The sequence below is a fragment of the Aythya ferina genome, assembly GCF_964211825.1.
Source record: "Aythya ferina genome assembly, chromosome: 20".
NCBI classification, from domain to species: Eukaryota; Metazoa; Chordata; class Aves; order Anseriformes; family Anatidae; genus Aythya; species Aythya ferina.
The window spans coordinates 10374312-10401468 of NC_140318.1; the positions used below are offsets into that span (position 1 = coordinate 10374312).

General features: G+C 57.1%; 4 protein-coding genes across 7 annotated transcripts; 1 reads left to right on the top strand and 3 right to left on the bottom strand.

Annotated features, from left to right (window-relative positions):
* Positions 1-11: 11 nt before the first annotated feature.
* BSPRY (B-box and SPRY domain containing) lies at positions 12-12004 on the top strand. Of its 2 annotated transcripts, XM_084494454.1 has the most exons (6): positions 12-185; positions 506-604; positions 1499-1729; positions 3560-3585; positions 4583-4707; positions 8887-12004. In XM_084494454.1, exons 1-6 carry the CDS (start codon positions 135-137, stop codon positions 9411-9413), a joined length of 1059 nt encoding a protein of 352 aa, XP_084350580.1. In that variant the 5' UTR covers positions 12-134; the 3' UTR covers positions 9414-12004. The 2 variants fall into 2 exon arrangements, with proteins under 2 accessions (XP_084350580.1, XP_084350581.1); XM_084494455.1 differs by lacking the exons at positions 12-185; positions 506-604; positions 1499-1729; positions 3560-3585 and adding an exon at positions 3719-3949.
* On the bottom strand, positions 11098-11999 carry HDHD3 (haloacid dehalogenase like hydrolase domain containing 3; the record flags this gene model as incomplete). The annotated part of the gene is made up of 1 exon (XM_084494458.1): positions 11098-11999. The coding sequence occupies one exon, from the start codon at positions 11997-11999 to the stop codon at positions 11283-11285; it is 717 nt and encodes a 238-aa protein (XP_084350584.1). The 3' UTR covers positions 11098-11282.
* ALAD (aminolevulinate dehydratase) lies at positions 11098-22122 on the bottom strand. Of its 2 annotated transcripts, none has more exons than XM_084494457.1 (12): positions 22068-22122; positions 18162-18307; positions 17894-17944; positions 15988-16084; positions 15325-15460; positions 14734-14817; positions 14367-14455; positions 14017-14072; positions 13278-13365; positions 12708-12794; positions 12400-12529; positions 11098-11688 (listed from the first exon to the last, which is right to left on the bottom strand). In XM_084494457.1, exons 2-12 carry the CDS (start codon positions 18272-18274, stop codon positions 11645-11647), a joined length of 975 nt encoding a protein of 324 aa, XP_084350583.1. In that variant the 5' UTR covers positions 18275-18307; positions 22068-22122; the 3' UTR covers positions 11098-11644. The 2 variants fall into 2 exon arrangements, with proteins under 2 accessions (XP_084350583.1, XP_084350582.1); XM_084494456.1 differs by lacking the exon at positions 11098-11688 and adding an exon at positions 12164-12302.
* Positions 22123-22262: 140 nt separating this feature from the next.
* On the bottom strand, positions 22263-26030 carry POLE3 (DNA polymerase epsilon 3, accessory subunit). 2 transcript variants are annotated; one of them, XR_014685114.1, is made up of 5 exons: positions 25783-25946; positions 25243-25328; positions 24455-24573; positions 24100-24341; positions 22263-23975 (listed from the first exon to the last, which is right to left on the bottom strand). XR_014685114.1 is itself a non-coding variant. In XM_084494459.1 (5 exons), the coding sequence occupies exons 2-5, from the start codon at positions 25846-25848 to the stop codon at positions 23815-23817; spliced, it is 432 nt and encodes a 143-aa protein (XP_084350585.1). In that variant the 5' UTR covers positions 25849-25859; positions 26000-26030; the 3' UTR covers positions 22263-23814. The 2 variants fall into 2 exon arrangements, 1 of the variants encoding a protein (XP_084350585.1); XM_084494459.1 differs by lacking the exon at positions 24100-24341 and adding an exon at positions 26000-26030 and having other exon boundaries at positions 25783-25859.
* Positions 26031-27157: the final 1127 nt, after the last annotated feature.

Consider the following 27157-nt stretch of genomic DNA (forward strand, 5'->3'; position numbering starts at 1 on the left):
GGGCTCGGGGCCGGGCCGGGGCGGGCCGGGAGGGGCCGGGCCGGGCGGGATCGGGATCGGCAGCGCCCGCCCCGGCCCGGCCCCGCGGCCTCCCGCCCCCCCCGCACCTGCCGCAGGTGCCGCAGCCGCGCAGCATGGCCCAGCGGGCCGGGGGGGCGCCGGCCGGGAGGGCGGCGGAGCTGCGGGTAAGCGCCGGGGGCTCGGCTCGGGCACGGCTCGGTACGGGCACGGCCCCGGCCCCGCCGCGCTGCAGTGCCGGGCCCCGCGGGCAGGCGGCGAGCGGGGCCCGGGGCGCCGCGGCTCCGGCCTGGGCTTGGGTGAGGCCCGCGGGGATCCGTCCGGTCCCCCCCCCCCCCCCTCAGCGCTGCCCGGGGCCGGCTGCGGGGGCTCCGTCGGGGTGCGGGGGGCCCGGGAGGGCTGCGGGGAGCCGGGCAGGGTGTGGGGGTGCCGGGGGTGCGGGGGGTGGTGGCCGGCCCCCAGCTCAGCCCGTGGCTCTGTGTTTCAGAACAAGCTCGTGGACCAGTGCGAGCGGCTGCAGCTGCAGAGCGCTGCCATCGCCAAGCACATGGCCGAGGTGCTGCCCGCCAAGAGCCAGAGCGTCCTGGTAAAGCCCTTCCCTTCCCTCGGCCCCGTGCTGGTCCCGGGGGGCTCCTCTGCTCCTGGGGCTTCTCCTCCTCCTCCTCCTGCTCCTCTTGCAGCTCCTTCGCTGCTGCACGTGGGGGCCGAGCGCTGCGGTGTGCGTGGAGCGGGCGGCAGGAGTGTGCTGGCTGTCGAGGCACAGAGGGGTGCTGTGGCTCTGTGCCTGCCCCGTGGCTCGGGCTCGCTTTTCTGGGGAGCTGCGCGGTGTCGCCGAGCACTTTCCATCACAGTGCACCCTGTCGTGTCTGCTCTGTGATTGCCTTCCCTTTGGGCAGTGCTGAGATGGCACTGCTGAGTGTACCTCTGGTCTGCGCTACCTCCTGGGTAATTTTGCAGGCTTCAAGGTCTGTTTCTGTTACTTGAAGTTTTTAAAAAGCCAGAATACACTGGTGATTCGTTCTTCATTTGCTAAAAAAGTAAAATAAACTTATTTGTGCTGGTGTGCAGCCATCACACATTGCATTAGGACTGGTGTCTCAGAGCCCTGCTTTTGTTTGTGCCTCGCTGTCACTGAGGACAGACAGTTCCCGTGGTCAGCTCCTGCTTCTCGCTGGTAGTGAATCCTGGAAGTTGTGAGGAGGGATGACACTTTGGTCCCTGGCAGAGCAGCCGGTTGTCACTTACATGCCACAGTGATTAGTGGTTACTGCACATTTACTTTGGTGGCTGGTTGGGCCTGGAGGCAGTCAGCAAGTTTGGGCCTGGTTATCCCATTCACCTCTGTTTGCATCATGATGGTTACTGTGGCTTGGGCTCATTAACAGGGTAATCTTAAAAGCTGAGCCTACAGAAAGTTGGCGGAAGCTGTTGTTTGGGCTGAAGCAAGACTGATATTTCTCCTCTCTCCTTGCCCTGGCAGACTGCGGCCAATGGGGCACGAGAGTTGGTTATCCAGAGGCTGATGTTTGTAGGAAAGGTGTGTGAAAATGAAGAACAGCGGTTGCTGGAGAACGTGCACGCAGAGGAGGAGCGGGTGCACCAGAGCATCCTGACTCAGCAGGTGCACTGGACTGAGGCTTTGCAGAAGCTGGATGCCCTCCGCACCTACCTGGTGGACATGATCACCAACATGGATGACCAGGGCTTGGTGGTAAGTACCCCCCCCCCCCCCATACCAAGGGACAGGTCCGTCAGCCCAGAAACGACCTAGACAATGACCTGGATATTGGGAGACTTAAATATGGTGTTCAGTAGCTTGCTGCAGTGACAGCAGGAGATGGCATTGGGCAGGACCTACGTCTGCAGGTCTAGCTCAGAGAAGCTTTTTCAACTGTTCAAGAGAAGCCCCTTTGTTTTCTTGGTGGTTCCTGACCGTCTGCTCTGCCTGGTTTCACCTTTGCTTTGAGTTTTTTTTTTCCCACCTTTGCAGTGAGGTTTAGCTGTCAGGACCATTCAGGCTCGGATCTCCAAGCTATTGGCTTGGTGCTGCCCACTCAGGTGCCTTCCAGGCTTGACAGCCAGGACAGCTCGAGCAGTTAGACTGGGCCATCAGCTTTCTAGTGTTCTGTCTAGTTTTAATAAAAATGTGATCCTTGGTTGCTCCTGCAGCTATTCTTCAAAGCCCAACCTGTTGTCTGGCATACCTCTGTGTGGGGTATTTATCATACAAAGCAGCCTGTGCTTGCCTTTGCTCGGTTTCTTTTCTGGCTATTAAATTGTAATGCTTTACTAGGTGACTCCTCTCAGTTTAGATGCAAGCAGGCAGGCATTTTACCTCCTCCTCCTTGCTCTTAGCTGCTGCTTTTCACATCTAACTTTGCGAAGAGTGTGGCAGAAGTTCTGCCTGGAAGACAGACCTGATCCAGGGACAGAAGGCAGATGACTGTCCCTTGAGTGGTAAACACGATGTCTGTCCTGCCCCAGCATCCTGGTGGCTGGGTTGTGGCCTCACTGTCTACAGTAGAGGCTGGAACGCAAGGTCCATCAGATATCTATGGGAGAAAACAGCAAGGCCCTCTTATTTCTCCTTTTACCACATAAAGGAGGGGAAATAGAGTTAATAAATTCTCCACTGTGGGTTATTGGTGTTGGCAATTGTGTCCATCAGGAGTTGATACGTGTCATCTCACAGGAGAAGGCATGTAGCGTACCCTGCAGCTCTCTGTTTTAGCAGGGCTCAAAAATTCTTTTCCTCTGGTATTTGGGCTGAACCTGGGGAATGCACCATTGTCAGCAGATGTAGAAACAAATGGGATTGCTCACAAGGTTACTTGTGTCTTGGCTTTGGTTCTCTATCCCTTGCTGCACCTTTGCCATTTACTGAAAGCTTTCAGGGTTGTTGGCTGCATGCATGGGATGTTCTTGCAGTGCCCCAGCAGGGCGGGGAGGAGGGAGGGATGCAGAAGAGAGCCTGACAGATGGATGGGGCTGGGGTTTTCACACCTGGGGCAGGGCACAGCAGTAAGAGTCTCCCAGATGCAGACAGCCTGGTGTATACCAAAGGGTATGGGGTCTGATCTGGTTCATTGGGGTTCCAGAGGCCTTCCACCTGTCATAGGTCTCCCCTGTGTTTCCCTTGCACCAGATGAACCAGCTGCGTTCAGTCTTCTGCTCACTACAGCTTGCACACTCAGCAGAGCCAGGGCAGGCTGTCTGGAAGCTCCCACACCCCACTGGAGCCTCTGTCACCTGCCCAGTCCCTGGCTCAGCAGAACAGATCTTTAGATACAGGGAAGGTGCATCACTGTCAGCCATTCCCACTCATTTTCTGAGTCAAGGAGTGAAAAGTGCTGCAGCCAAAGAAAATGGATATTGGACACTCCCTGAAGTCAGGGCTGGGGTGAGGGGGGTTTTTTGTGGGTCAGGAAGGAGAATGGTGCTCCCTGGGTCCCAGGTTTGCTATGTCCCAGCCTGTGTTTGGGATTAATCTGTGGGATTAATTAATTGCAGCTGTGTTGACTCTTTCTCTCCTTGTCCACAGCGTGCAGAAAAAGAGATCTTCGAGAGGTTAGTACCTGGCCACTCCTGGGTCTTTTCCTCACCCCTTCTCCAAGCTTGCCTGCACCTTCTGCATTCCTGGTGTGAGCAGCATGCCATAGCTCTGCCAGTGGTGACACCCACTCTTTCCTCCTTTGTGCTGCTTTTGCTGAGGGCAAGGACAGAGCACAGAGATGCCAACGTGTCCTCTGGTCTTTGCTTCACACGCTGCACTGCACCAGAAACACTGGAGACCAGGATGTGCGATGTCTCTCCAGAGGCACCGGCAGATGCTCTGGCACTTGCTCACAGGAGACCTCCTCCAGCTCCTCAGAACACAACACGGGGCTCCTAGTGAGATGGAGCAAGCTGGTCCCTGGCCTGGTGGCAGGAGGTAGGATTGGATTGTCCACCTGAAGTGCTGGCATGCTCCGGGAGTATTTCTGCCTGGAGCGGGCCCATAGAGAACAGTAAACCTGCTGCAGCACATCGCTGGCAGCCAGTGCCAGAGCCTCAGCCTCCACTCGCAAACGTGAATTCATGTGGTGCTGGAAGCCACAAGAACCCAGCAAATCCTTAACCTCCTTGATATGGTGCGTGAATTCTGGAGTCCTGGCTCACTCTGCTCTAACAGTCAGGCTTTGTCCACAAAAAAACTCACAGGGAAACCTGATTCCCTCCCTACAGCCTGTTCATTATTTTCCTCTTGTATCTCGATGGCTGGTCTCAGACGCATTTAATGTGTGTGTGCTGAGTGAGGAAGCTGTTGACTCAGGCTAATGGTGCTGTGTTTTAAAACACTGAAGTCCTTTCAGAAGGGACTGTGATCAAAGCCAACCGAAAGTATCGCTCAGGAGGAGAGCTTGTCTAGAAACCCCCACTCACTGTAGTTTCTCTGCAGCAAGTGCCGCCCTTGCAACTGCTCCAGCTCATATTTCTGAACTGCTTCCTAGTGATCTCTATAAAGACCTCTCAGACTGTCAATTAATCACTAGACTTCAAAATAACTCCTGTGTTTCTTTGCTAGGACAGAGGTGGCGGAGGGAATCTTGGAGCCGCAGGAGTCTGTGAAGTTAAACTTTAATCAGCAGTGTGTTCAGAGTCCACTGCTGCACCGGCTGTGGGCCTCTGCTGTTCTCTCCTGCATCACAGGTCAGTGTCTTGCTCAGGTCTCATCCTCTCTGGAGATCTGGGTTTCTGCAAGCTCATTTGATTTTTGCCTGTAGAAACATCCCAATGCTGTGTCCTGCCCTGGCAGGTGGAGGACCTGGTGCCTCCTGCCCCCTCTGCTGACCCAGCCCCTGCAGGTTGCTTGGTGCTCCCCAGCCAGGTGGGCAGCAGCAGCAGCTGTCAGGGGTTCAGGAGAGAGGGTGGCTAAGAGGAGTACTGGAGTTTGAAAAGACCATGTATCTTATCGTCTCCATTGCATAACCTCACTTGGTTTTGTTTCCCATTTTCCTGGGTCACTTGGTGACACCAGTTAAACTCCTGCTGCCATAAGGAACTTGGCCTTTACTGCTTTCAGCATTGCCCTACTGGCAGTTTTAAAAGCGGTTGAAATCACCTGCGCAGTGTTTGTAAGGCACTCTGTAACGTGCAGGAGCGAGAAGAGAGCAAATGCAGTAGCTTTCTGATCATAAGCAGACCTTGTGGCTGTGCACGAGCTGGTGGTTTGGTAGAAACGTTTGGGGTCTGTGGTCTGGCTCAGCTCTCGCTGTACAGCCGACGTGGCGTCAGAGACGAGTGCCAGGCCAGTGATGTGCTCTGTGTATGGTTTTACCAAGGTGCTGCCAGCTCTGAGCAGTCAGAGACAGTCTTCTTCAACAGTGATCTGCTTGAATTGCTGATTGTGAAATGTTTGCTTCTAGTATTATTTGTAGGACAACATTAGAGCGTTTCAAATGTGTTTTTTTTTTTTTTTTTTGTTCTTCAAAGGAGGTGACATCCTTCAGGATTTGAACAGTTTTGTCCTGTGTGTCTCCTTATGAGCAATCCTTTGGGTGATCTTCCCAAAGCTTAAGTGATAACTTTTGATTTTTTGCTGACCTCACCCTTGATGTCAATGAGTGGTTCCCAGTTTTTCCCTCTTTTCGGATTCCTTTAAATGTGTGTGCTTCTGACTGGTATTGCTCTAGGGCTTTTAAGTATTGGCTTGGGAATCTGAACACCAGACAATGCCAGCAGTTTTCTTTTACTGCAAACTCTGGTGTTGTTCTCCCTTTGCAGTTAATTCAGTTTGCTCTGTTTTGAGTCTTTGATTACTGGCATTCATGCAAAATCCTGTGGTTGTACATTGCCAAAGCTAAGCAGGTTCTCAGCAGATGTTCAGAGCTGTCAAGGGAAGCAGGGAAACTTTCCCTAATTCCCTTTGTTGTGACATGCTTTTCCTTTCCCAGTAACGTCCTTGTCAGGTGTAGTGACCTTAAGTCATTAGGTCCTAGTAGTGGGTGCACTGGTGGTGCACTTATTACATGGAAGTTTTACTCTGATGTGTTTTATTTTTTTTGGGTGGTTAGATGTAACAAGTCACTGTTATATGTTGAGGGTGTCTGCCTTATTGTTGCTGTCTCACTAGTCCAATGTCCTGGGTGGACATTTAAGGCTATGTCCACGCAGGACATAGCCTTAAAAAATTTAATATTAACTTCAGTGGTCCTAGCTTTCATGAAGACACCATAATGTTATGTTTTACTTAGTGCTCCCTCTTCCCAAAGACAGTTGAATTTGTGACTGTCTTGTTTATCTACTTTAAAAAAGGTTAATCCCAAACCTTGGTAGTTTGTCTCTGTAGGCTCTCAAAAGCTTGGTACCCAGAAGGTACCAGAACCTCCATTCCACTTTTTCAGAAATAAAAGCGAGGCCTTTGATGCCTTCAGGTGGCAGCCAGGCCTTTATTGCTGATGTTTGGGCTTGGCAGCTTCTGCCTTCAACCTGGAGGTCGCCTAAAGCCCCTGGCACTGTGTGAGGAGGGGTCCAAGCTCACAGGCATCAGCCCCGGTCCTTCTGGGGCAGGCACTGAACGGTGAGGCCGGCCGGCCATGAGCAGAGAGCCCTTCATGGAGGGGAGACATCTCGCCCCTCTCTGCCTTCAAAGCTCGCAGGCTGCAGCTGTCCTGCTGGCTGAGGTGCCGGGCTCTTGTGCAGCGAAGTTCTGCAGCCTGGGGGGCCTGTGCTCACCATGCTGCCTGCATCTGGGCACCAGGGTTTGGGTTCCAGGTGGGTGAGTTTGAAAATAGAAATTTTGATTTTTAAACACAGTAAAATGTGCTGCAACTAACACATACCTAATTAAGAGACATGAACTTATCTGTTCAGCATCCATCGCTCCTCGGAAGTGGCAAAGCCACTCTGAGGGTAGCGTGCTGAGGGAGTGACACAAAGAAAGTAGATTTTGAGGTAAGATGATTTCCTGGGGGAGTTGTTTGTCAGAATATACAGGAATATCCAGAGGGCAATTTTAATGGTGACAAAACGGAGGAGGAAAATTCACTGATCTGAATTATTCTGCTGCTAGGGCAGCGCTTCCCCTCCCTCAGGTGCTCCTCTGGAACCACATTTCTGCAGCAAAGTTACGCAGTTGTGATCGGGGCAGCCCTGCCCTGGGTGGATGAGCACCAGAAGGCAACGCTGTACGAGGACGGGTGCGCGTTGCACAGCACCAGGGTTAGTGCCCTTCTCAGCGGGAGCTGAAGTTTCATGCTGCTCCCTTTTCTGTGAACTCGTAGCAGCGCCTGGCTTCCTGGAACGTCAGCCTTTGAGCAGGCAGCGCGGGCACAGCCTGAGCTGCGGAAACCTTGAGCGCAGCGTGGCGGGCAGGCAGCAGGCTGCAGGGCGTTTGGCTGGCGCTCTGTGGAGCAAGCTGTGAGTGAGCGAGGCTGTGGGGGTGCTGCCTTAGATCCTCGTTCTGCTCGCCATTACCTGCGATAGCTCCTGCCTAAGGTGCAGGCCTCACACTGTGGGTGCGTGGCACATCCCCGGTGTGCAGGTTGGGCCCTGGGACAGCCGTGTTTAGGGTGCAGCCCGGTGGTTTGGGTCTCTGAGGGCCTCATCCTGCCGGCTGCTGAGCGCCAGGCAGAGGGTGATGAGGAAACGGCAGGAACGGGCTTCGCGTGGTCGAGATCTTCCTGCAGCCCAGCCCAGCGGGACGGTTGGGAGAGCAAATGACTCACCGGCTCCAGCCCTGTTTCTGTGGCGGTTGAAGACATAAAATGAATGAGGGTGGGGAAGGCAGGGTGAGGAGGGGCACCTGCAGAGAAACTCCATCTCCCTGCGAGTGGGCAGGGGTGAGTCACCTGGGCATCAGCCTTTTCCCTTTGCTTTGGGATTTTATGGGGTGAGGGGGGTATTTGAGCAGTTACTCAGTGCTCACATCCTGCTCACACAGTGCTGCGTGTCCCATGGGGAAGGGTGGCGCAGGGGGAAGTGTGTGGCCCAGGCAGGGCGAGTGGTGCTGGGTGCTGACCCTGAGGGTGCAAATCGCTGGTTTTGTCCTGTGAATTAAGGACCTGTCCCTGTGTCACAGCAAAACTGAGTCAAGTCGCAACCCGGCTCATCTCTAATGCCTGGTGCCACTTCCTGAGGCTGCTCCGAATGCAGTTAGGGCCGATGGGCAGTGTTGGTCGAAGAACAGCTTGGGCTGAGTGTGCTTTGGAGGAGGGAAGGGATTTCTCCGCCCAGCCCTCCTTGTTCCTGTGGTACTGGCTTTGCAAGTTTTCCCAAGCAGCAGGCGGCTCTGACGCACCTGGCTCAGGGAGGAGCCGGCCCCCACTCAGCACCCGGGCAGGGGCACTGAGGGAACAGGGCTGAGGTTTGGGTTGCTCCTTGCCATGCATGGAAACTGCTCCCAGCCTCTGCTCGGATCACTGTTCTTTGTTGGGATGAACCAAACCATGGCTTGGCCACGCTGCTGCTTTGTCTTTTGTGACAGAATAAGATAAATGTGTGTGACTGCGAAACATCTAGTGCATGGACGGAGAGGCAGCTGGTGAAATCTGAAGGCTGCAGAGCCACAGAGGTGGCTTTTGGAGCCGGGCCGGCCGGATGGGGCGGGGCTCCCAGGCTGTTGCCTCTGGCATGTTTGTTCAGTTTAACGAGTGCTAATTCCTCTCTGGATTTCGTCCCTGGCTCCCAGCTGGCTCCTTCCATCCTTTCCCAGGCCATGAGCAGTGGCAGTATGAGTGCTGTCCTTGTCACCGTGTCTCCCTGCGGGGGCAGGCTGATCCACAGGGGTGTTGTGTGCTGAGGGTGGTGCTGATAGCTCTGGCTGTGACTGCCCTGGGGGGGTTGGGCAGGGGCAGCCTGATCTGTGCTCACTACTTGCTTCTCTCCCAGGCTCTCAAGAAATTCTCATTGACGAGAAAACTGTCAGCCCCCACCTGAGCCTGTCAGAAGACAAGAAAACCCTGACCTTCAGCCCCAAGAAAGCAAAGCTGGACTTGGACTGCCCCGACCGATTTGACCACTGGCCCAACGCTTTGGCTACTGCAGCTTTCCAGACAGGGCTCCACGCATGGAAGATCAGCGTGGAGAAGAGCTGTGCCTACAAGCTGGGGGTTTGCTACGGCTCGCTGCCACGGAAGGGGTCTGGCAATGAGGTCCGCCTGGGCTTCAACACTGCCTCCTGGGTCTTCTCGCGCTACGACAAGGAGTTCAGGTTCTTGCACGCAGGTCAGCCCCAGCCTGTGGAGCTGATCAAGTCCCCGGCCGAGATCGGCGTGCTGGTTGACTTTGCAGGAGGAGAGGTGCTCTTCTACGACCCCGACTCCTGTGCCATCCTCTTCTCCCACAGGGAGACCTTTGCGGCACCGCTCTATCCCGTCTTTGCAGTGGCACACCACAGCATCTCGCTCGTCCAGTGAGCGAAGCGTTGCGCTCGCCGGCGGGGCATGAATAGGTGATTGTATGTGCAGGGATTGTATATACAACACACAGTGCCTTCAGGTGGGGAAAGGTGCCCAGGCTGTGCTACCAGCTCACGCACAGTGGTCAGAAAAGACCTGCCTTCAACCTGCCTGTTCTCTTGTTTTACAACAGCTTTCCTCTCCTCCTTCAGGCTACCCCATACCTGATGTGTGCCCTCTGGGACCCCACTATTACCCTGTAGCAGGGACTTTTGGCGGAAAACCAGCATCAGTTCCTCTGTTCCTCTCTACCCAGTGCCAGCCTTCCCGAGCACTGGGGGATGCCACGGGTGCGTGCAGGTGTGCAAGCCGATGGCCCTGAGCATTGCAGCTCAGCCACAACCCCCCTGTGCTGGGAGCAGACTGTGCTGCTGCTGTAACGTGCTGCTGCTGGCACTGCCTGGGCCAAAGGCTTTTGTGATCTCCCCTTAGCTTCAGTGCTGCTGGCTGGGCTGCAGGGCTGGATGAGGAGCTGGGTGGTGCAGAGCTCCTGCTCTGCAACTGGTTCCTGCTGAGCCCAGCTCTGGGTGGGGGGACCTTGGTCCCAACACTGCGTTTTGCTCAGTGTGGAGCTAGGAGTGCAAGTGGGAGGGAGCCAAATTGTGAAAGCAGCTGTGCTGCAGCATGGGGTCAGCATAATGCCTGGCTCTGCCAGCCCTTTTCAGGTGAATCATTTAATTCCTCTGCAGAACAAGGGCTTCTTTCCAACCCTGGCAGGGGGAGGTGCACAGGCAGGGGGCAATTCATGTTGCAGGAATGAAAAACCTTTAGTAAAGGTTTACATTTGATGGTGGGGTTAAAAAATAAAAATCAGGGTAATAAGTATGAAGAAACAACAGGGAGGAGGCGCATAGCAAGGGATGCTGTTGGGGACACGCTTGAAGGAGACTCCGTGCTGCAGGAAGGATGCCACCAGGTGGGGCTGTCACCCATGGGGGACCCGCATTGGAGCAGACACCCCAAAGGGACTGTGGCCCATGGAGGCTCCCATGCCAGAGCAGAGTAGAAAGTAACCCTTAGCACTGACCGAAACTGAGCTGCTTGTTGCTCACCACAGGGATGGGGAGGGCTGTGTGTAATGCAGTGAAAATGGGTGGTTGCTATTAGGAGGGGAGAGAGGTGTTGGACTGACGTTGCTGCTGGGTGAAGGGGAAGGAAGGTGTTTTCTTGGTGTTTAAAATTTGTCATCCATTTCTCAATACCCAAATTAATAATTAAAAGTTTGTTTTTTGCCAAAACGTTAAACTAAGGAGACATCTCCAACTCCCGACTGCTTTGCCTGCAGGAGGGCTGTGACTGCCTCCTGCCATGGCTCCAGGGGAGGGGAGGTGCTGGCGAGGTGGCAAACCTGAGGTCCACCGGGGTGTGGAGGGTCAGTGCCTGCTGGGTGCTCTCTGCTGGCTGCCTGTCACCAGGACAGGAGTAGCCACAGCTCTGCGTGAGCAGGGAGTGACTGAGAAGGGACAAATCTTGCTGTCTGCCTCCATCCCTCTGGACACAATTGGCTTTCTGTAGTGCAGATATGAAGGGCTCTGGGTGAAATGCATCCTGTGCTGCCCCCAATCCAGTCCCCAGCTCCAGCAGGGGAAGACACCGCCACTGACCCTCTCCCATACAGCATTTTGAAAGAACACAGCAGGAATGCTGAGCGTGCCAAGTTTACTTTATTGTATTAATGACACTATTGCTCTGCGGGCACTGCTTCTCCCTGCGCTCAGAAGTGTTTGTTTCTTTTCCTTGTCCCAAGCTGCAGCAAGAAATCACAGCGATGAGTGGCTCACTACTCAGCAGCGGCACTGGTCCTTCCCCAAAACGCAGCTGTTGCAGCTACCCCTTCTCGATGAGGGCCAGCAGGTGGCTCAGCGTGGGCAGGACGTGCCCTGGGGGCACCTCTGGGTGCCCACCCTGCCCGGCGGTGCGGAGCAGAAAGCTGTGCATGCCCACCTCTCGGGCAGCCCTGTAATCCCTGGCGTAGTCGTCCCCGATGTGAGCCGCCTGCTCGGGCAGGACCCTGCCGAGGCGCAGGGCTTCCTCAAAGATCCTCCTGTCCGGCTTGGCGAAGCCCACGGCCTCCGAGGTGAGCACGAACTCAAAGTGTCGCCGCAGGTCGCACTGCGCCAGGATGTCCTCCAGCCGGTTGTCGAAGTTGGAGACCACCCCCATGCGCAGGCCGTGCTGGCAGCACCGGCTCAAGGTCTCAGCGGCTCCGGGCAGCAGCTCCCAGTTGCGCGCGCTGCAGAAGTCCCGGTAAAGGTTTTCGGCCATCAGTGCGAGGACGCCGTCTTCGCGCACACCCGCGAGCCTGAAGGTTTGCTGCACCACGTCCAGCCACCACTGCTTGGAGCTCAGGCCCTGGCCTTGGCCGTAGTTGGGGAAGCGCCTGCTCTGCGCGCCGTAGGCCTCCCGGAACGCCTCGCTGAGCGCCTGCGGCTGCACCCGCAGCCCGTGAGCCTGGGCCTCGGCGCTGTAGCTCTGCCCCACGGGCTGCCGGAGCCGCAGCAGCGTGTCCTTCACGTCCCAGGTCAGCAGGCGCAGCCGGAGCATGGCCCCGCTGCCGGCCCGGGCTCAGGGCACCGCGCACACACACAGCGGGGGCGGGCGGGGAGCGGCTCCTGCCCGCATCGCCCGACGAGGCGGGGGGGGGGGGAGAGGCGCGGTCCCGGGGCTGCAGCGGCAGGGCCGAGCTGCGCTGCGGGGGGAGGCCGGGCCCGCACCGACCTCCTCCGGGAGCCCGGCCCCGGTCCCCCCCCGGCGCCGCCCGCCGCGCTCAGGCCCGCCCCGCCGCCGCCTCCTCCTTCATCCAGCGCAGCAGCTGCGGCGCGAAGTACGTGATGATGGCGTCGGCCCCTGAGGGAGGAGCAGCGGGGCTGGGGCTGGAGCCGGAGCCCGCCCGGTTCCCCCCCCGCTTCCCATCCCCGCCCCATCCCGGCCGCTTCTCACTCACCTGCGCGCCTGAAGGCGGCCATCGCCTCCATCACCGCCGCCTTGAGGCTGAAGGCTCCAGCCTGGGCGCCGTGCCACAGCATGGCGAACTCCCCCGAGACGTGGTACACCGCCAGCGGGTGGGCGGCGTGCTGCGGGCCGGGAGGTGAGCGGGGGGCACCCAGCGGGGTCCCCTCGGCCACCCCGAGCACCCCACCGTCACGCCAAGTCGCAGTCCCTCTGGTTTTGAAGTGATGCTGCTGGACACCCCCCCACACACCCACTTCCTCGGGGGGTTCCCTGTCCCTGCAGGGAGCCCACGGGGCTTACTCGGTTCTTGACGTCCCGCACCAGGTCCAGGTAGGGCATCCCCGGCTTCACCATCAGCATGTCTGCCCCCTCACGCACGTCCCGGTCCTGTGAGGAGAGCACGCTCGCGATCCCTGCAGCTCACAGCACTTGTCCAGCAAGCGCCCCGTTGGTTTTCCCAGCAGTTTTGAGCCAGGGTTTGCTTTTCCCAGGGATGCAGAAGGGTTGGGTGAGCCCCCAAAGGCCACAGGAGCCCATGGAAGAGCTGGCACTGTCCTTGCCAGCTGCTTGGTGAAAGCCAGGGCTGCGTGTTCCTTGTCCAGGGACATGTCCTTGTCCCCCCAAGCCCCAGCAGGGAACAGCACACCCAGCTCCATGGCCCCGAACACGCAGTCCTCGGGCCCCTGCCATTCACCAGCTCTCACTTGTAGAAGGCAAAGACCCTCAGCCCTTTTGGCTGGTGCACCTCCCCCCTCCTGCCTCCAGCTTGTCCCAAGCCCCTCTGCAGTGCTGGGTGTAAGGTTTCTTGCCTGGGCGCTGTGTGAGGGGTTTCCAGTCCCCACAATGACAGAACTGTGAGGTTTGACTCACCACAGCTCGCAGCCCCAGGCCCCTGGCACCCGGTGGCAGCTGGTAGCATCGCCGGTCTCCGAAGGCAGGTTTGGATTGTGCAGCATCCCTGGGAACAAGGCAGAGGGCAGGGATTGGAACCAGCACGGCTCCTTCTGCCTCTCACCCTGCACCGCTTCGTGTGTGAGGACAGGCTGGGAAAACGGCCAGAGCAGCTGCCCCTTCTTCCCCATCTACAGCAGGATGTGGGAACAGCTCCAGCAAGTGCAGGAGCTGTGCTTCCACACCCAGAGGGCTGGGGTGAAGTTACTTCAGACATTTTCCTTTTGCTCTTTTCTGGGCCAGGTCCCTCAGGGACTCTCTTGGGGTCATGCCTTTCTTGGGATGTCTACTAGCTGGATGAGCTGAGGCTTGTCCTGAAATGCACCCTTTGGGGCAACACTGGCTCCTGTGACTCCCTGCTCCTGTGACTTGCTGCTCCTGGCAGCTGTAGGCAGCCCCCTCTGCCTGCCAGGACGGGCAGATGGAGGGGTGGGACAGGAGATCACCCAGGAATTCACCCAGCACTTTCCCACCAGCAGGCCTCTCCTGGGCAAGGTACGTTTGTTCCTTCTTTCACCGAGGAAGTAGGAAGAAGGTGCTCCAAAGCACACAGGTAAGCTCCAGCCCTGGCTCTGGCTGAGCCCCATTCCCAGGTGACGAGCTGGGACACACCTGGCCAGCCTGGTGCTGGCTGGGGACGTTCCCTGCAGAGCCTCACCTGAAGGGACCGTAGAAGCATGAAGCAAATTTGGCGCTGTAGCTCATCACCGAGACCTGCAGAGAATGGAACCATGAGGGCCAGAAGCTCTGTGCTGCACCCCAGCTCTGGGGCAGTAGCGACTCCCTCCTACAGCTGCTTTATACTCTGCCCCACATCCTCCTTCCCCTGCCGCAGGCCTGGCACCTCGCTGTCTGGCTGAGGACCTTCCCTTCCTGCATGCAGTGGGGCAGGAAAACGCCTGCAGCATGTCACGAGCAAGGTGGGGGTTCACTTCTTCCACCCTCTGCCCAGGTTACTTCGTGGTGTGGCCCCCTGTTGGTGCTGCTCCTGACAAGCCCCATGCTCACCTTGTTGCCCATGTCACTGGAGATCAGCGCCTGCTTTATGGCCGCGATGCGCCCATCCATCATGTCCGAGGGGGCAACGATGTGGCAGCCTGCGGGGAAAGGCCGGAGATACTGAGACCTGCCCAGGGCTCTGCCTGCCTGCAGGAGGCGACCCCAGGCATCTCCCTCTTAGGGCCAAAGGGAAGGGTCTGGGGTCCCCGCAACCTCCTGAGGGGAGTAAGTGGAGGGCAGGTGGAGGCTTCTGCAGCCCAGAGTGAAAGCACTCCCACTGGAGCCAGGGCAGGGTTTGCTTTTGGGCCAGTGCTGAGTGAGATGGGGCAAGTTTGCAAGAGCCAAGTGTGGGTGCTGCTGCCAGGAGACTGCTCACCTGCTTTGGCGTAAGCCAGTGCCACTTCCGCTAGCCGCTGGCAACTGAGCTCGTTCTGGATGGTGCCATCTTCACGCAGGATGCCTAGGGGACAAACATGGAGTTGGCCAACGGACAGGACAGCTGGGCGACTGCCTCGATCCCCGGGGTGGGAGCATGGCTCTCAGAACAAGCTCTAGAGATGCTCAGAGCAACTGTGGGGAATGCGTTAGGGAACTGGGTAAGGAGGGGCAGCGAGCAGGAGGCCAACAGCACAGCCCCCGTGAGCTGGACTCAACACGTGGGTGCCCCAGGGCAAGGAAGGCAGCGATGGGGAGACCTGGACGGGTGCTCAGACAGATTCAGGGACAGGGAGCCAGTTGTTTATCCACGTGTGCCTCCCACCCTGTCCAGCTGCTGGCAGAATCCAGGAGGTCTCCCAGGCTTAATGCAAGCACTGGGAAGTCTTGAGGCAGGAGCTGGCTTGGCCCCACCAGCGCCCAGAGCTCTTCAGCAGGAGGCAGCAAATCCCCAGAGTCCCAGGCAGGGGAAGGTGCCGCTGTGGGATGGTGCCCACACAGCAGCACCCCAGGACCCACGCCGTGCGCTCACCACAGTGCCCGTGGGAGGTGTAAGGGCACAAGCAGACATCGCAGGCAATGAGCAACTCTGGGAAGGTGGAGCGGATCTTCTTGATGGCCTGGATGGCAGGTGTGTCCTCTGCATCAGCGGCAGAGCCTCTCTCATCCTGCGAGAAGAGAAATGCCTGGGTACAAAGAGCTGAGGGCCTCCCAGCAGCTCCTCCATGGCAGGAGATCTGCCCAAGAAACACGTTTTGAACAGCGAGACCCTGTACCATAGAGCGGTGAGATCACCAGTGCTGGAAAAGGGCGATGGAGCAGTGACACCAAGCTGAGCGCAGGTCTTGGGGCCACCCTGCAACAGCTCCCAGTGCCGGGCAGGGCCAGGAGAGGGAGCACAGGGCACGGCCTCTCGAGCCACCCATCCTGCTGCCAGCAGTGCAGAGCTCTCTGCTCTCCTCCACCCTGCAGTGTCACAGCACGTCTTCACAGGGACAGGGCAGAGACACCCAAGGTTTCCAGGAGCATTTTGGGTGTTGCTATGGTTTCCCATCCCCATCCTGCTCTGCACAGTGTGCCACAGCCCCTGAGCTGCCCGTGTTTGATATGGAGATGCCCTCCAGTCCCACACTGCTCTCCCCCACCTCTGTGGCCACCCCAAACTCCCTGCCACCACCTGCTCACACACACTGACCTTGGGGACCTTGCTGGGCACCCCGAAGATAAGCACACACTTCAGGCCGTCCTCAACAAGGGGCCGCAGCATCCCCTCCAGCTTGTTGACTCCATACCTAGGAGCAAAGGGAAGTTCAACAAGGCCAAGTGCCTGCACCTAGGCTGGGCAATCCCAAACACAAATACAGGCTGGGTGGGGAATGGAATGAGAGCAGCTCTGAGGAGAAGGGTGTTGGTGGATGAGAAACTCAGTGTGACCCAGCACCGTGCTCTTGCAGCCCAGAAAGCCAACTGTGTCCTGGGCTGCACCAAAAGGAGCACTGCCAGCACGGCGAGGGAGGGGACTGCCCCCTCTGCTCTCTACGAGGCCCGACCTGGAGCTGTGTTCAGCTCTGGGGCCCCCAGCACAAGGACATGGAATTATTAGAACAAGTCCAGAGGAGGCCATGAGGATGATCAAGGGGCTGGAGCACCTCTGCTATGGGGACAGGCTGAGGGAGTTGGGGTTGTTCAGCCTGGAGAAGAGAAGGCTCCGGGCTGACCTTACAGCAGCCTGACAGTGCCTAAAGGGGTTGCAGAAAACTGGGGAGGGAAGTGTAGTGATAGGACAAGGGGTAATGGCTTTAAACTAAACAAAGGGAGGTTTAAATTAAATATGAGGAAGAAATTCTTTACTCTGAGTGGTGATGCCCTGTCCCAGGCTGCCCAGAGGAGCTGTGGGTGCCCCATCCCTGGCAGTGCCCAAAGCCAGGCTGAATGGGGCTGGGGGCAGCCTGGGCTGGTGGGAGGGGTCCCTGCCCATGATGGGGTTGGAATTAGATGGGCTTTAAGGTCCCTTCCAACCCAAACCATTCTGTGATTCTCTGGTTCCATGAAGGGGGCTGCCAGGCACCAGCAGACACCGTGTGCGCCCACAGTGGCAGCACACAGCCCCCCGGCCTGACGGTGCTCAGCCACCCAGCCGGCCGTTCACAGGGCCCCGTCTGCGGGGCTGCTCCGATGGACCTGGGCTCATCACTGACCGGGGTGCAGGTCTGTAAGCAGCGCCGCACTGCAAGCAGCAGCGGGAGATACGGGGGAGCTGGTGCTGGGAGGAACAATGCAGGACCTTATCTGGGGCTAAGGACAGTTATCTGCCCAGCAGGGACACAGAGGGGGCTGAGCTCTGCTCTGTCTCTGCTCTGAAAGGACAAGCATGCCCTGCCCTTGACTCCCTTATCTCTGCTTTCCTGCTGCAGCCCTGAAAGCCGGGTTTGGGCTCGGCACGGTGAGCTGGGCAGCAGGCGCAGGTCCTGGCGTGGCACAGAGCACGGACTGTGCTGCGCACGCTGCTCACACAACCGTGGCCACGTGCCCAGGGCCAGCAGAGCAGAGCTGTGAGCAGCGAGGTGCTGTGTGCCACTTGGCCGAGGTGCCTGCTGCCCTTCCCACACTGACCCACCTCCTGCCGCCCCACAGCAAGGACAGATGTGGAAATCCTGCCCTGCACAAGGGAGATCCTGCCCACCCCCCGACGGGAACATCCCCCTCTGGCCTCCAACCAAGCCTTGCCAACACAGCAGCGAGTGAGGACAGGAGCTGATGGAGCAACAGGACCTAACGCAGGACAGGAGCCGTGTCCAGCGCTGCTGGGCTCCCCGTTCTCTCCCAACTTCTCTGTGTGCTCAGCCCACACCGTGTGAGTGCTCTGCAACGTTGTGGGGCCCTGGCACCCTCCCTGCCCATGTCGGTATTTTCCAAACATCCCGATCTGATTTCTTTCTCTCCTTAAGCAGAGGGATGCTCCCACCCTGCCAGCTGCTGGGGGGTCTCCAAGGCAGGGAATATGGGGGGCTGGGAGCGTCACCCCTGGCCTGTGCTCATCTCAGGTCCAAGTCAGCCCTGCTCATGGCAGGGGGCATGCAGCTCAGGGTCTGTGCTCTTACCTGGCTTGTCCAGGGAGGCTGGCAATCGGCTCCACCGCATCAGGGCTGTCACTGCGGAAGTTGGATGGGACAGAGATGTGAGCACGTGGTGTGAGAAGGAAGATTGGAGGTGGGCAGTGCCCAGAGAACCCAGCCCCCATCCCAGGCTCATCTACAGGGAATCTTTTGGGGGGTCTAAACCCATCCGACTGCTCAGGGAGCACCTGAGCCTGTAGCTCTACGTGCAGCCAAGCTGAGCTTGGTTTGTCCCTTGGTTTGGCTCACTCACGTGACAAAAATTGGGTAGATGAGGTTGGAGGCATCGAAGGTGCTTGCTGTGCACTGCCAAGAGCGTAGCACGGGGTGGAAGTAGCCACTGTGAAGGAGCGAGTCCGCCTGCATCTTGGGAATTCACGAGGAAGCCGAGAAAGGAGACTGAAACACCAAACACATCAGGTTAGTGGCTGGGTGCTAGCAGGGCCTGGCTATCAGAGTGCACGGGGAGGGGGCTGAGGCCCAAGGGCCCTGTGCAGGGCTGTCCCTGTGCTGCCCCTGTGGGGAGTGGGAGCCGCAGCCATACACGGGGATGGTGCCAACTCCTCCCTGCTGCCCCTTCCAATTCTGTGCAGGAAACCACCGAGTTCGGGCCACCAGCAGCATCCTGCAGCACGGCCACACTCACATAGCTCAGTGCCACCACCCTGCAAGCTCCGCACAGCCCCACGGGCTCAGAGCCTGGCCAGAGGGCACATGGAGCTGGGGCACCCCACAGCTGGCCCTGGGCAGCTGCTGCTCCCCCACAGCAGCCACTCGCTGAGAAAAGCTCATTTATTGCCCCATGCTTGCATCCAGCACCTCGTGCCTTGACAGGTACCAGCTGGAGAGCAGCAGGCCCCTCTGCTGTCGGCTGTAGGGGAGCTGCCCCGCTCCCTGCTAGCTGGGAATCCCAGCTGCAGGACTCAGCCAGTGACCGCGAGGTGAGTTATGAGAACGTGGCAGCCCAGCGTGCTGTTCTGGCCCGTATCTGGTGAGCTGCAGTGAGGCAGCAGCAGTGAATTCCCCAGGGCATCTGCTTCCCAGGCAGCGGGGGTGAAGCAGGAGCCTCTCGCCCTGTAACCCAGTAAATACCATAACACCTTGTTAGTGCCCAGCCGCAGGCTCTGTACCACCTCTGCACGGCCTCAGGACTTGCCCAGCGCTGCCTGGAGCTTTGTTTCAGCTTGTGAAGCTTGAACAGTGATTTTCTATGATGAGACGGTCTTTGCTAAATTCATTCTGCTTTTGCTTAGCTCTGTGTGATACAGCTGTGTGACACAGACAGCAGTCGAAAATTGGGCTGTGTAGCACAAAGTAGTCGTGGCCACAGTGGCAAAGGGCAGATACCGAAACGTCTCGGTGCTGGGTGAAGATGAGAAGCCACGGGGTGGTGCTGAGCCACGAGGCTGTGAACACCGTGGTTACACAACACCAGTGGGTGCTTACCTATGGCCTGATAAAGAAATGCAAACGTGGGAGTTGGGCAGAAGTGCTTACAGAGTAACAAAGAGCAAGTATTCAGCATGCACAAAGCGAAAATAGCTGTGTTATTGTGGAAACTTCTTCCTTTAATGCTTTCTTTTTTTCTCCCCTGCAATAATTAGATCTCACTAATAATAATTGTGACTAGATAAGTCAGATTTAAGTTTTACAACAATAAATCCTTTGCTTTGCTTAAGCCACGCTGCCTTTTGCCCACAGAAAAACCTGGGGTGTACCACAGGGCTGGCACCAGCGCACCCAGAGCCGGGGGCAGGAGCTGGTGTTCCCTGGGGACGAGGCAGCCTGGGAAGCACGGCCCAGGGGCAGGTTGCTCCTTCGGGGCAGCTCTGAGCACTTCTGGCTGCACCCTTGGGCCTCATCCAGACAAGGTCCTGCAAACACCCCGAGCAGAGGAGCCTCGGGTAGAGGAGCCGGAGGAGCGGCAGTGCTGGCCCCAGGGCAGCAGTGCAGGATTTAGGGCCCCCGGAGTGAGGGCGTGGAGCCCAGCCAGCTCCCGGGCAGAGGTCACGGGCTCCCCCAGCTCCATGTCTGCCCAGGAGCCGAGGTTCAGCTTCAGGAAACAACCAAACTGCACAGCATGGACTTTGTTTTGAGAGCTTGAGGGTGGAGAGCTGGGGACTATACGCTGGGGACAGCCCAGACCTGACTGTGTGATCCATCCCAGAAGCAGCCCCCGTCCCCAGTCCCATCACAGCCCTCCTGGGCCCTCCTGTTTGCTGCCATAAATCCGGGACCTGGGAGGGATTTCCCCAGCAATAAACCTCACTGATCCTCCTCTACCCATGCCCACCGTGCCCGGCTCTCTGCAGGACACAGAAACCTCTGGGTCTGCCCACCAGGACCATGGTCCAGGGAAAGACGGCTTACATGGGCACTTGCTACAGCAGGCAGTGACAGAGCTGATCAGGAGATGGCTCTGTTCCTCTACAAAACCTTTAATTTGAGGTGTTCACCTGTGCCACACTGGGATAAGCTCAAGACCCTTCAAACACTCCCACACAGAGCCCAATTCCCAGTCAGCAGCAGAACACCCCACTTGCAACAGGGGCATCACGTTCAGGCCAGGCTTGAACCGAGTCCCTGTGTTCCTAGCTTGGGGATACAGAAAGGGCACCTCTCGATCACTTGCCAGCTCACATGTATAAAAGCACTATAAAAAATTACAGCGGTGTTTGCGTGGGATGCAGACGAGCTGACAGCACGCTGGCAGTGTCAGGGCACCACTTAGGAAATAGCTGAGAGACCGGGGCTGCTGCAGCCGTCCCTGCTCGCGGAGAGCCCCCGGGCGCCGCTCGGGCAGGGCTCCAGGCAGGCTGGCAGCAGGCAGCCACCGGGAACAAAGGGTTCAGTGAGCAAAATGCACCTCGAGAATCCAGAAAATGCTCCGGCAGTTAATCCTGTGGGAGGCAGGGGAGGGGGACGGGGTGGGATGGGAGGCAGCCGGCCACCACTGTGCTGTACGGGACAGATAGAGGCCACCACCCTCTGTGGGGAAGGTCCCAAGGGCCTGCGGAGCGGGGATAACAGCCACAGCTGGGGGTACCCCTGCCTGGGGGCCCCTTTGGCAGAAGCTGAGCTGCTGCATGCCCCAAAACTGTCTGAAAGACGGGGCAGGGCTGCAGCGGGCAAGGGAAGGGCAGCGCGAGCGGCTGCGAGGTGCACCCCAGCCAGGAGATGTGACCCCATGGGCCAACGGCCCCAGAGCCACCCAGATCCCCGCACAGCTCCCACCCTGCTGCAGCTCAATTAACAGCCACTAACAAAGGTCAAGGCGTGAGGAAAGATTTCATCTTCCATCTGGAAACCCATGCACTTGGAGATGCCGAGAGAGCATCCATGTGGGAATCAGCAGGGTGCCAGCACTCGCTGCTTTGCACCCTCCCCACGGCCCCAAAACCCGGTACAGGTCCCTGCGGGGCACAGCCAGGCTCAGGCCCTCACAGTGCCTCAGTGCCGGGTCCTGGCACCAGCAGCGGGCGCAGCACCGTGTGCCAGCTGGGTGCCAGCCACCGGCTTCATCACGAGGCACAGCCCCAGAACGGCCCCGAGCGGGCAGGGACCCGCAGGGGGCACCGAGTCCACCTCCGGGCTCCACACGGGACCACCCCAAAGCAGCCCCTGTGTGGTGGAGCTTTGTCCAAACGCTCCCGGAGCTCCGGCAGCTCGGTGCCGTGCCCACGGCCCTGGGGTGCCTGTCCCAGCCCCCGACCACCTCTGGGTGCAGACCCTGTCCCCCACCCCCACCCTGCCCCTGCCCTGTCCCGGCTCCACGCCGTCCCCTCGGGTCCTGTCGCTGTCCCCAGAGCTCAGCGCCTGCCCCCCGCTCCCCCCGGGAGGGATCTGCAGGCCGCCGGGAGGCCTCCCCTCACCCCCTGTGCTCCGTGCCGGGCAAACCGAGCCCCCCCCGGCCGCAGCGCGCCCCCAGCCCCTCGGCCACCCCCGCAGCCCGGCTCGGGGCACGCTGCAGGGGGACGCGGACGGGAAAACCGCCAGGCGCCGAGCCTGCCGGGCCGGGCCGGGCCATGAGGGTGCTTCCCGGCCGCGGGGCGCTGCAGCAGCCCCGGGCACAGCGGGGGGACGGGGACGGGGACACCCACAGCGGTCCCTGCCCGCTGCCGCTGCCCGCGGGCCCCCCGCCGCCCCGGCCCGCGCTCACCTGCTGCCGCCGCTCCGGCCGCGCGAGATTTGCATAGCCCCGCCCCCTCGTTCGCGTGGCCACGCCCCCTTTCCCGCCTCTCGGTAATTCGGCGGGAAGTCTCGCGCGGCCCCGTGCGCGCCCCCGGCTTGTCCCGCGAACCTCCCCCCCCCCAGCCCCTGCCCTCCGCCCTGTGGAAATGAAGGAGGCGGCGGCTGCAAAGAGTCCGGCTTTTATTCAAGTATTGGTCCCGCCAGAGCGCGCGTCCCACATTGGTACGGGAAGATTAAAAAAAAAGCTGGAAGCACCACTTGTGGGTTGTTCAGATGGGGAAGGCGCCGTCAGTGCAGCCTGTGCTGTTACTGACTGAGCGCCAAGTGGAAACCAGACAGCAGATCGCTGGTGACTGAGCTCCCTCCAGGAGCTGGGTCTCTGCACGTTGTCACTGTGCCGTACAACTGGCAGGGCTGGGCAGCTCTCAGGGGTGCTCTGTGTCAGCTTCACAAAACACAGGAGGTGCTGCTCCTCCCACGTGCTCGTGTTTAAGCTGCACATCAGCAAAAACGGGGGTTTACTTAAATGTACCTAAAATGTTCTTCATTTCCTTCGCTAGCTTCGCTGAAAGATTAGGTTTATTAGTCTTGAAAAAAGATCAGTCAAAGAATAAAGCACTGCGTCCAAAAGAAGCTTATTCTAACAGGCAATTCTGCTGGTTTGGTCCCATTTTCTTGATGGGTACATGTAAAAAATTCGCAGACTTGAGGCTGGCCTTCCTATGTAGGACTGCACTGCCCTCACTGCACTCCTGGAGGCAGGCTGCACACCCTGAATGTCTTCTGAAGTAATTAGTCCACTCCAATTCAGGAGGAAAAAAAAAACAACAACAAAAAAACACTGCTATTCTAACACTACATTTAGACTTGCAGAAAAGCCACCAACCTGCCTGCAGAAACTGCAGCTCTGCAGAAGAGGGAGGTGAGACCACCAGATCCACTGCTGCCCTGCAAACATCCCACGTGAGCCAGCCTTCTTTTTACTATTCCTCATACACATTTTTCCAGTTAGTTTTGCTTCATATTTTTCATTAAAAAAAAAACTCTTCATCTCCAAGGGCTTTAAAGACACAAAACAAGCACTTTCGGTATTTAGTTTGCATTGTACACAGTGAGGTTTTTTGATTTAGATTCGTTTAGGGAGAAAACCAGTTCAGTTTGCTGGCCCTTGTACAGTTGTGCTGCATTGCTGCACACTGCTGGTAAGGCTGAAAGACACAGCATCACTGCCAAAGAGCAAAAAATAGAAGGCACAGACAGAATGCAGGAAACCAAAGGAAAAAAAAAAAGTTACATAGATAAAAAGCTTAAATGGTCAGCTTCTAAGGCTCTTAACATCATTGTGTAGTCTTTAAACCCCAAGGGGTTAACAAAGATTCAGCCTCTGACTTGGTTTAAGGAGCTTATTCAACAGTTCTCTCAGGTTCTCCTGGCCAGCTTCTATTTTTTTTCCATTCTATTTCAGAGCCAACCCAGCTTTACTGCCAGCTCAGAACCTTGGGAGGCTGCCAAGTCCCCTGCGCACAGGGATGAGGTGGTCCACCCACTAGAAATGTTTTAGCTTGTATATAAAGGATTTGGCTAAAGTCAAACAGAGATGGACCCCAAAAGAACAGTACAATGCTCCACTGGAAACAAGAGGGGACACAGCAAGATTTCTTTACAGCATTTATATCCCTACAAAAACCCAACCCCTGCATGTCTCGTCAGCAAGCTCAGTTGTCCACCTCCTCCTCCTCGTTTTGTTCTTCTTCCTCCATCCTTTCATCATCATCATCATTCTCTTCCTCTCGGCTCTTATCTTGTTCCTCTGAGTCTGTCTTTTTGTCTTTATCTTTTCTTGCTTCTTTCTTTCCTTTCTGTTCACGTCTGTAAACTAAAAAGAAAACAGTGAAAAACTGCAAGCCAGCCACTGCATGAACATTACAGCAGCTGAAGTCCAACGTCCACTGGCTCTCCAGGCTTATAGCAGGAGCAGTGAACTCAGAGCAGCAACTCACCCTATTATTTGAGCTGTGCTGACCAGCTCCATAGGAAATCAGGTTAAGTTTCAGCAGAAAAATGCTGAAAAGGTCGCAGGAGTTCACATTTACAGGCAGCACCTAAGACTTTCCTTAGATAACATAATAGGGGATTGATACCAGATGAGACTTTCTCAATCCTCATCAGTTGTGAAATAATGTTATCCCAGTTCTGCTAAGGTGCACATTATTAATCCCCAGGCAACCTGCAGTGTAGGATGCTGGGCAAAGAAAAGAGAAACAAGACAGGCAAGTAAGTGTTGCTTGTCCAATGTTCAAGAAAAATAGGACTTGCTGCTACTTCATTTCCCTCGACATGAGCTGAGGACAATACCTTCCAGGGATTCTTTCAGAGGGGCTACAAATCGCTGAAACTCCATTTCCTCCATGGCAGAGAGAACATCGCCAGCATTCAGGGTTTTCCTCTTCCCCTTCATGGCAAAGTTATTTGCACTAGGCAAAAACAAGAAGAAGACGGATAATTGATAAGTGTCATCAATTTATTCTTGTTTATTAAAGTCATAACTTCAAGAAAGAAAATCTCCTAAATATTCAGGGCTCTTAAATCACTTACTATAATAGTTTAACATGCCCTCTTGCTTACAGTGGCTGTTAGTATTTTCACCTAGTTGCACTGCTTTCCCACAACGTTAAGTTTTCTGCTTGCATGAACGTTTTCTATGAATAGCCAGGGGGAAAGAAGGAGAAAGTCTGAACATGGACTACAAGGTGGTAATTCCATAAAGCCATGAGAGTACTCAACACCAGAAAAGCAACTGCTGGCAGAGCATATTCTTGGCAAGCACCCACCCCCATGCTCCCCACCCCCCAAAGATGTTGCTGTATCCATGTGGCCCGCTCCAAGGCTGACTCTGCTGGCTCACATCTGCCCAAATGCAGTCATATGGCGAGCTTGGAAAGTCAGCCAAGGGTTCTTGCCTTCAAGTTGTAAAAGGCAATCCAAACCAAACTGTGGCAATCTGGTGGCGTGGGTTATGCTAAAGATTATTTTATTTAGTCAGACAATACCAGCACGCACACTGAAACAGACCTCCAGGACAGCCAGCACAGAGGTGAGTTACAAATCAACTGCTCCCGTTATGTGAGGTGGCATATTCTTACCACGACGTTGCATAGAGCACGAACACACTTGCTGCTCGAGATATTGCGCTCCGAGCTTCTTTGGAAATGTTCACCCCATCAGGAAGCTAGAAAGCAAATTCAAGTTTTATCAGCAGCTGCTGTAAGCGACTTAACTTGCCTAACGCACGTGTTGGGTTCTCTGACAGCATTCAGAGGGCTGAGCAGGACTGGAAACTCTACGCTGATCTCAGACACTACCGCAGGAGCTTTGGTGCCAGCTGATGGCCACCAGCAATTGGATTGTTTTCTCTCAAGCACAAGCTAGGAGGAGGCAATGACACCGCCTCACCCGGTGACCGCCACGCTGCCGATGCCCCGCAAGGCCCCGAGCTGCTCGCTGACGCCTGACGGCCCCAAACCCAACGCGGCGCTGAGCAGGGCCGGAGCCCCCCGGGGGTTTTGGGCGGCGAACCCGCGGGACAGGGAGGCCCGGGGGGGCTGTGTCCGTCTGTGTGTGTGTGTGTCCGTCTGTCCGTGTCCGTGTCTGTCCGCCCGCCCGCAGCCCCGCTGGGCACCCACCGCCTCCTTGATGATGCGCGTGATGACGGCGTTGGGCAGGTTCAGGTCCTCCGGTCTCTCCGCCATCCTGGGACCCCCTGCAAGGCAAGGACGGCGTCACGGGGCGGGGAGCGGGGCGGGGCGGGGGGCGCGGCACGGGCCGGGCCGAGCCGACCCCAGCCCGGCCTGATCCCGCTCCCGGTCCCGCTCCCGGCCCCGGCCCCGCGCTGCCGCTCACCTCCGCCCCGTCCCGGCGTGCCCCGCGCCCCGCCCTTCTCGTCCCGTCCTGCCCCGCGCCCGCCGTTGCCTGGCGACGAGGAGGCGCCGGAGGGGAGGGGCGGGAGGGAACTGAGGGGGCCGTGAGGGGCCTGGCCTCAGCTTCCATTCCGTTAATTTCACGGGTTTTTCTCTCTTTTGATAACCTTATGAGGTGATTACAGAATCACAGAATCACAGAATTTCTAGGTTGGAAGAGACCTCAAGATCACCCAGTCCAACCTCTGACTTAACACTAACAGTCCCCACTAAACCATATTCCTAAGCTCTACATCTAAACGTCTTTTAAAGACTTCCAGGGATGGTGACTCCACCACTTCCCTGGGCAGCCTGTTCCAATGCCTCACAACCCTTTCGGTAAAGAAGTTCTTCCTAATATCCAACCTTAAATGAACTCACAGTGAGAGGGGGCAGTAGGTCAGTGGTAGCACCGTGCTGTGTTGGGGCGCTGCTTGGAGTTGGGAGCAGTAACTGGCGGTGCAGCCCTTTTTCCCCAGAAAGCCCACACGTTCCTGTGGCAGGGGCAGTATCGTGCTGGGGATGGTTTATGGGCGTTCGTGAGACAAGTTTATAGGTAAAGGTTATAGCTTGCGTTACATGTAATAGCACGCTGGGGACAGGGCCTGGCATTCGGAGCACACAGAGGTCAGACCCGAAGGAAGGCTTGTGTGCGTGACAGCTTGATTGCTTTTCCACTTATAGTGATTGAATTAATAAAAGGCTATCGCTGTACATTCAAATCACGTCTCTCGAGTCTCATTTCCAGCACGCTTTGTTCTGCTGTTAACTCTACGGTTACTTTGTGGCTCTCGGAGGTGAGATGCTGCAGCAGGTGGTACATTACTTTTTAATGAAATAACAACTGATTGAACCGCTCCGTTTGTAACTGTAACAGACGGGGCTAGTGCCGGCCTTGGACAGGCTGTCGACTTGCTGTTGTTAGAAGAGTCATCAGAAGCTTGGTTTGTTTTCTGTTTTGCCAGAGGGCGAGGTTGTTTCCTATATGCCTAATTTAAGAACAAAGCAAGGCAGAGTTGTGTTATTGTGTGGCGGAGGGGCCAGGCTGGAGTTAAAACGGAGATGATGCTGGCCCAAAGCCAGGGGCACAGCCCAAGGCTCC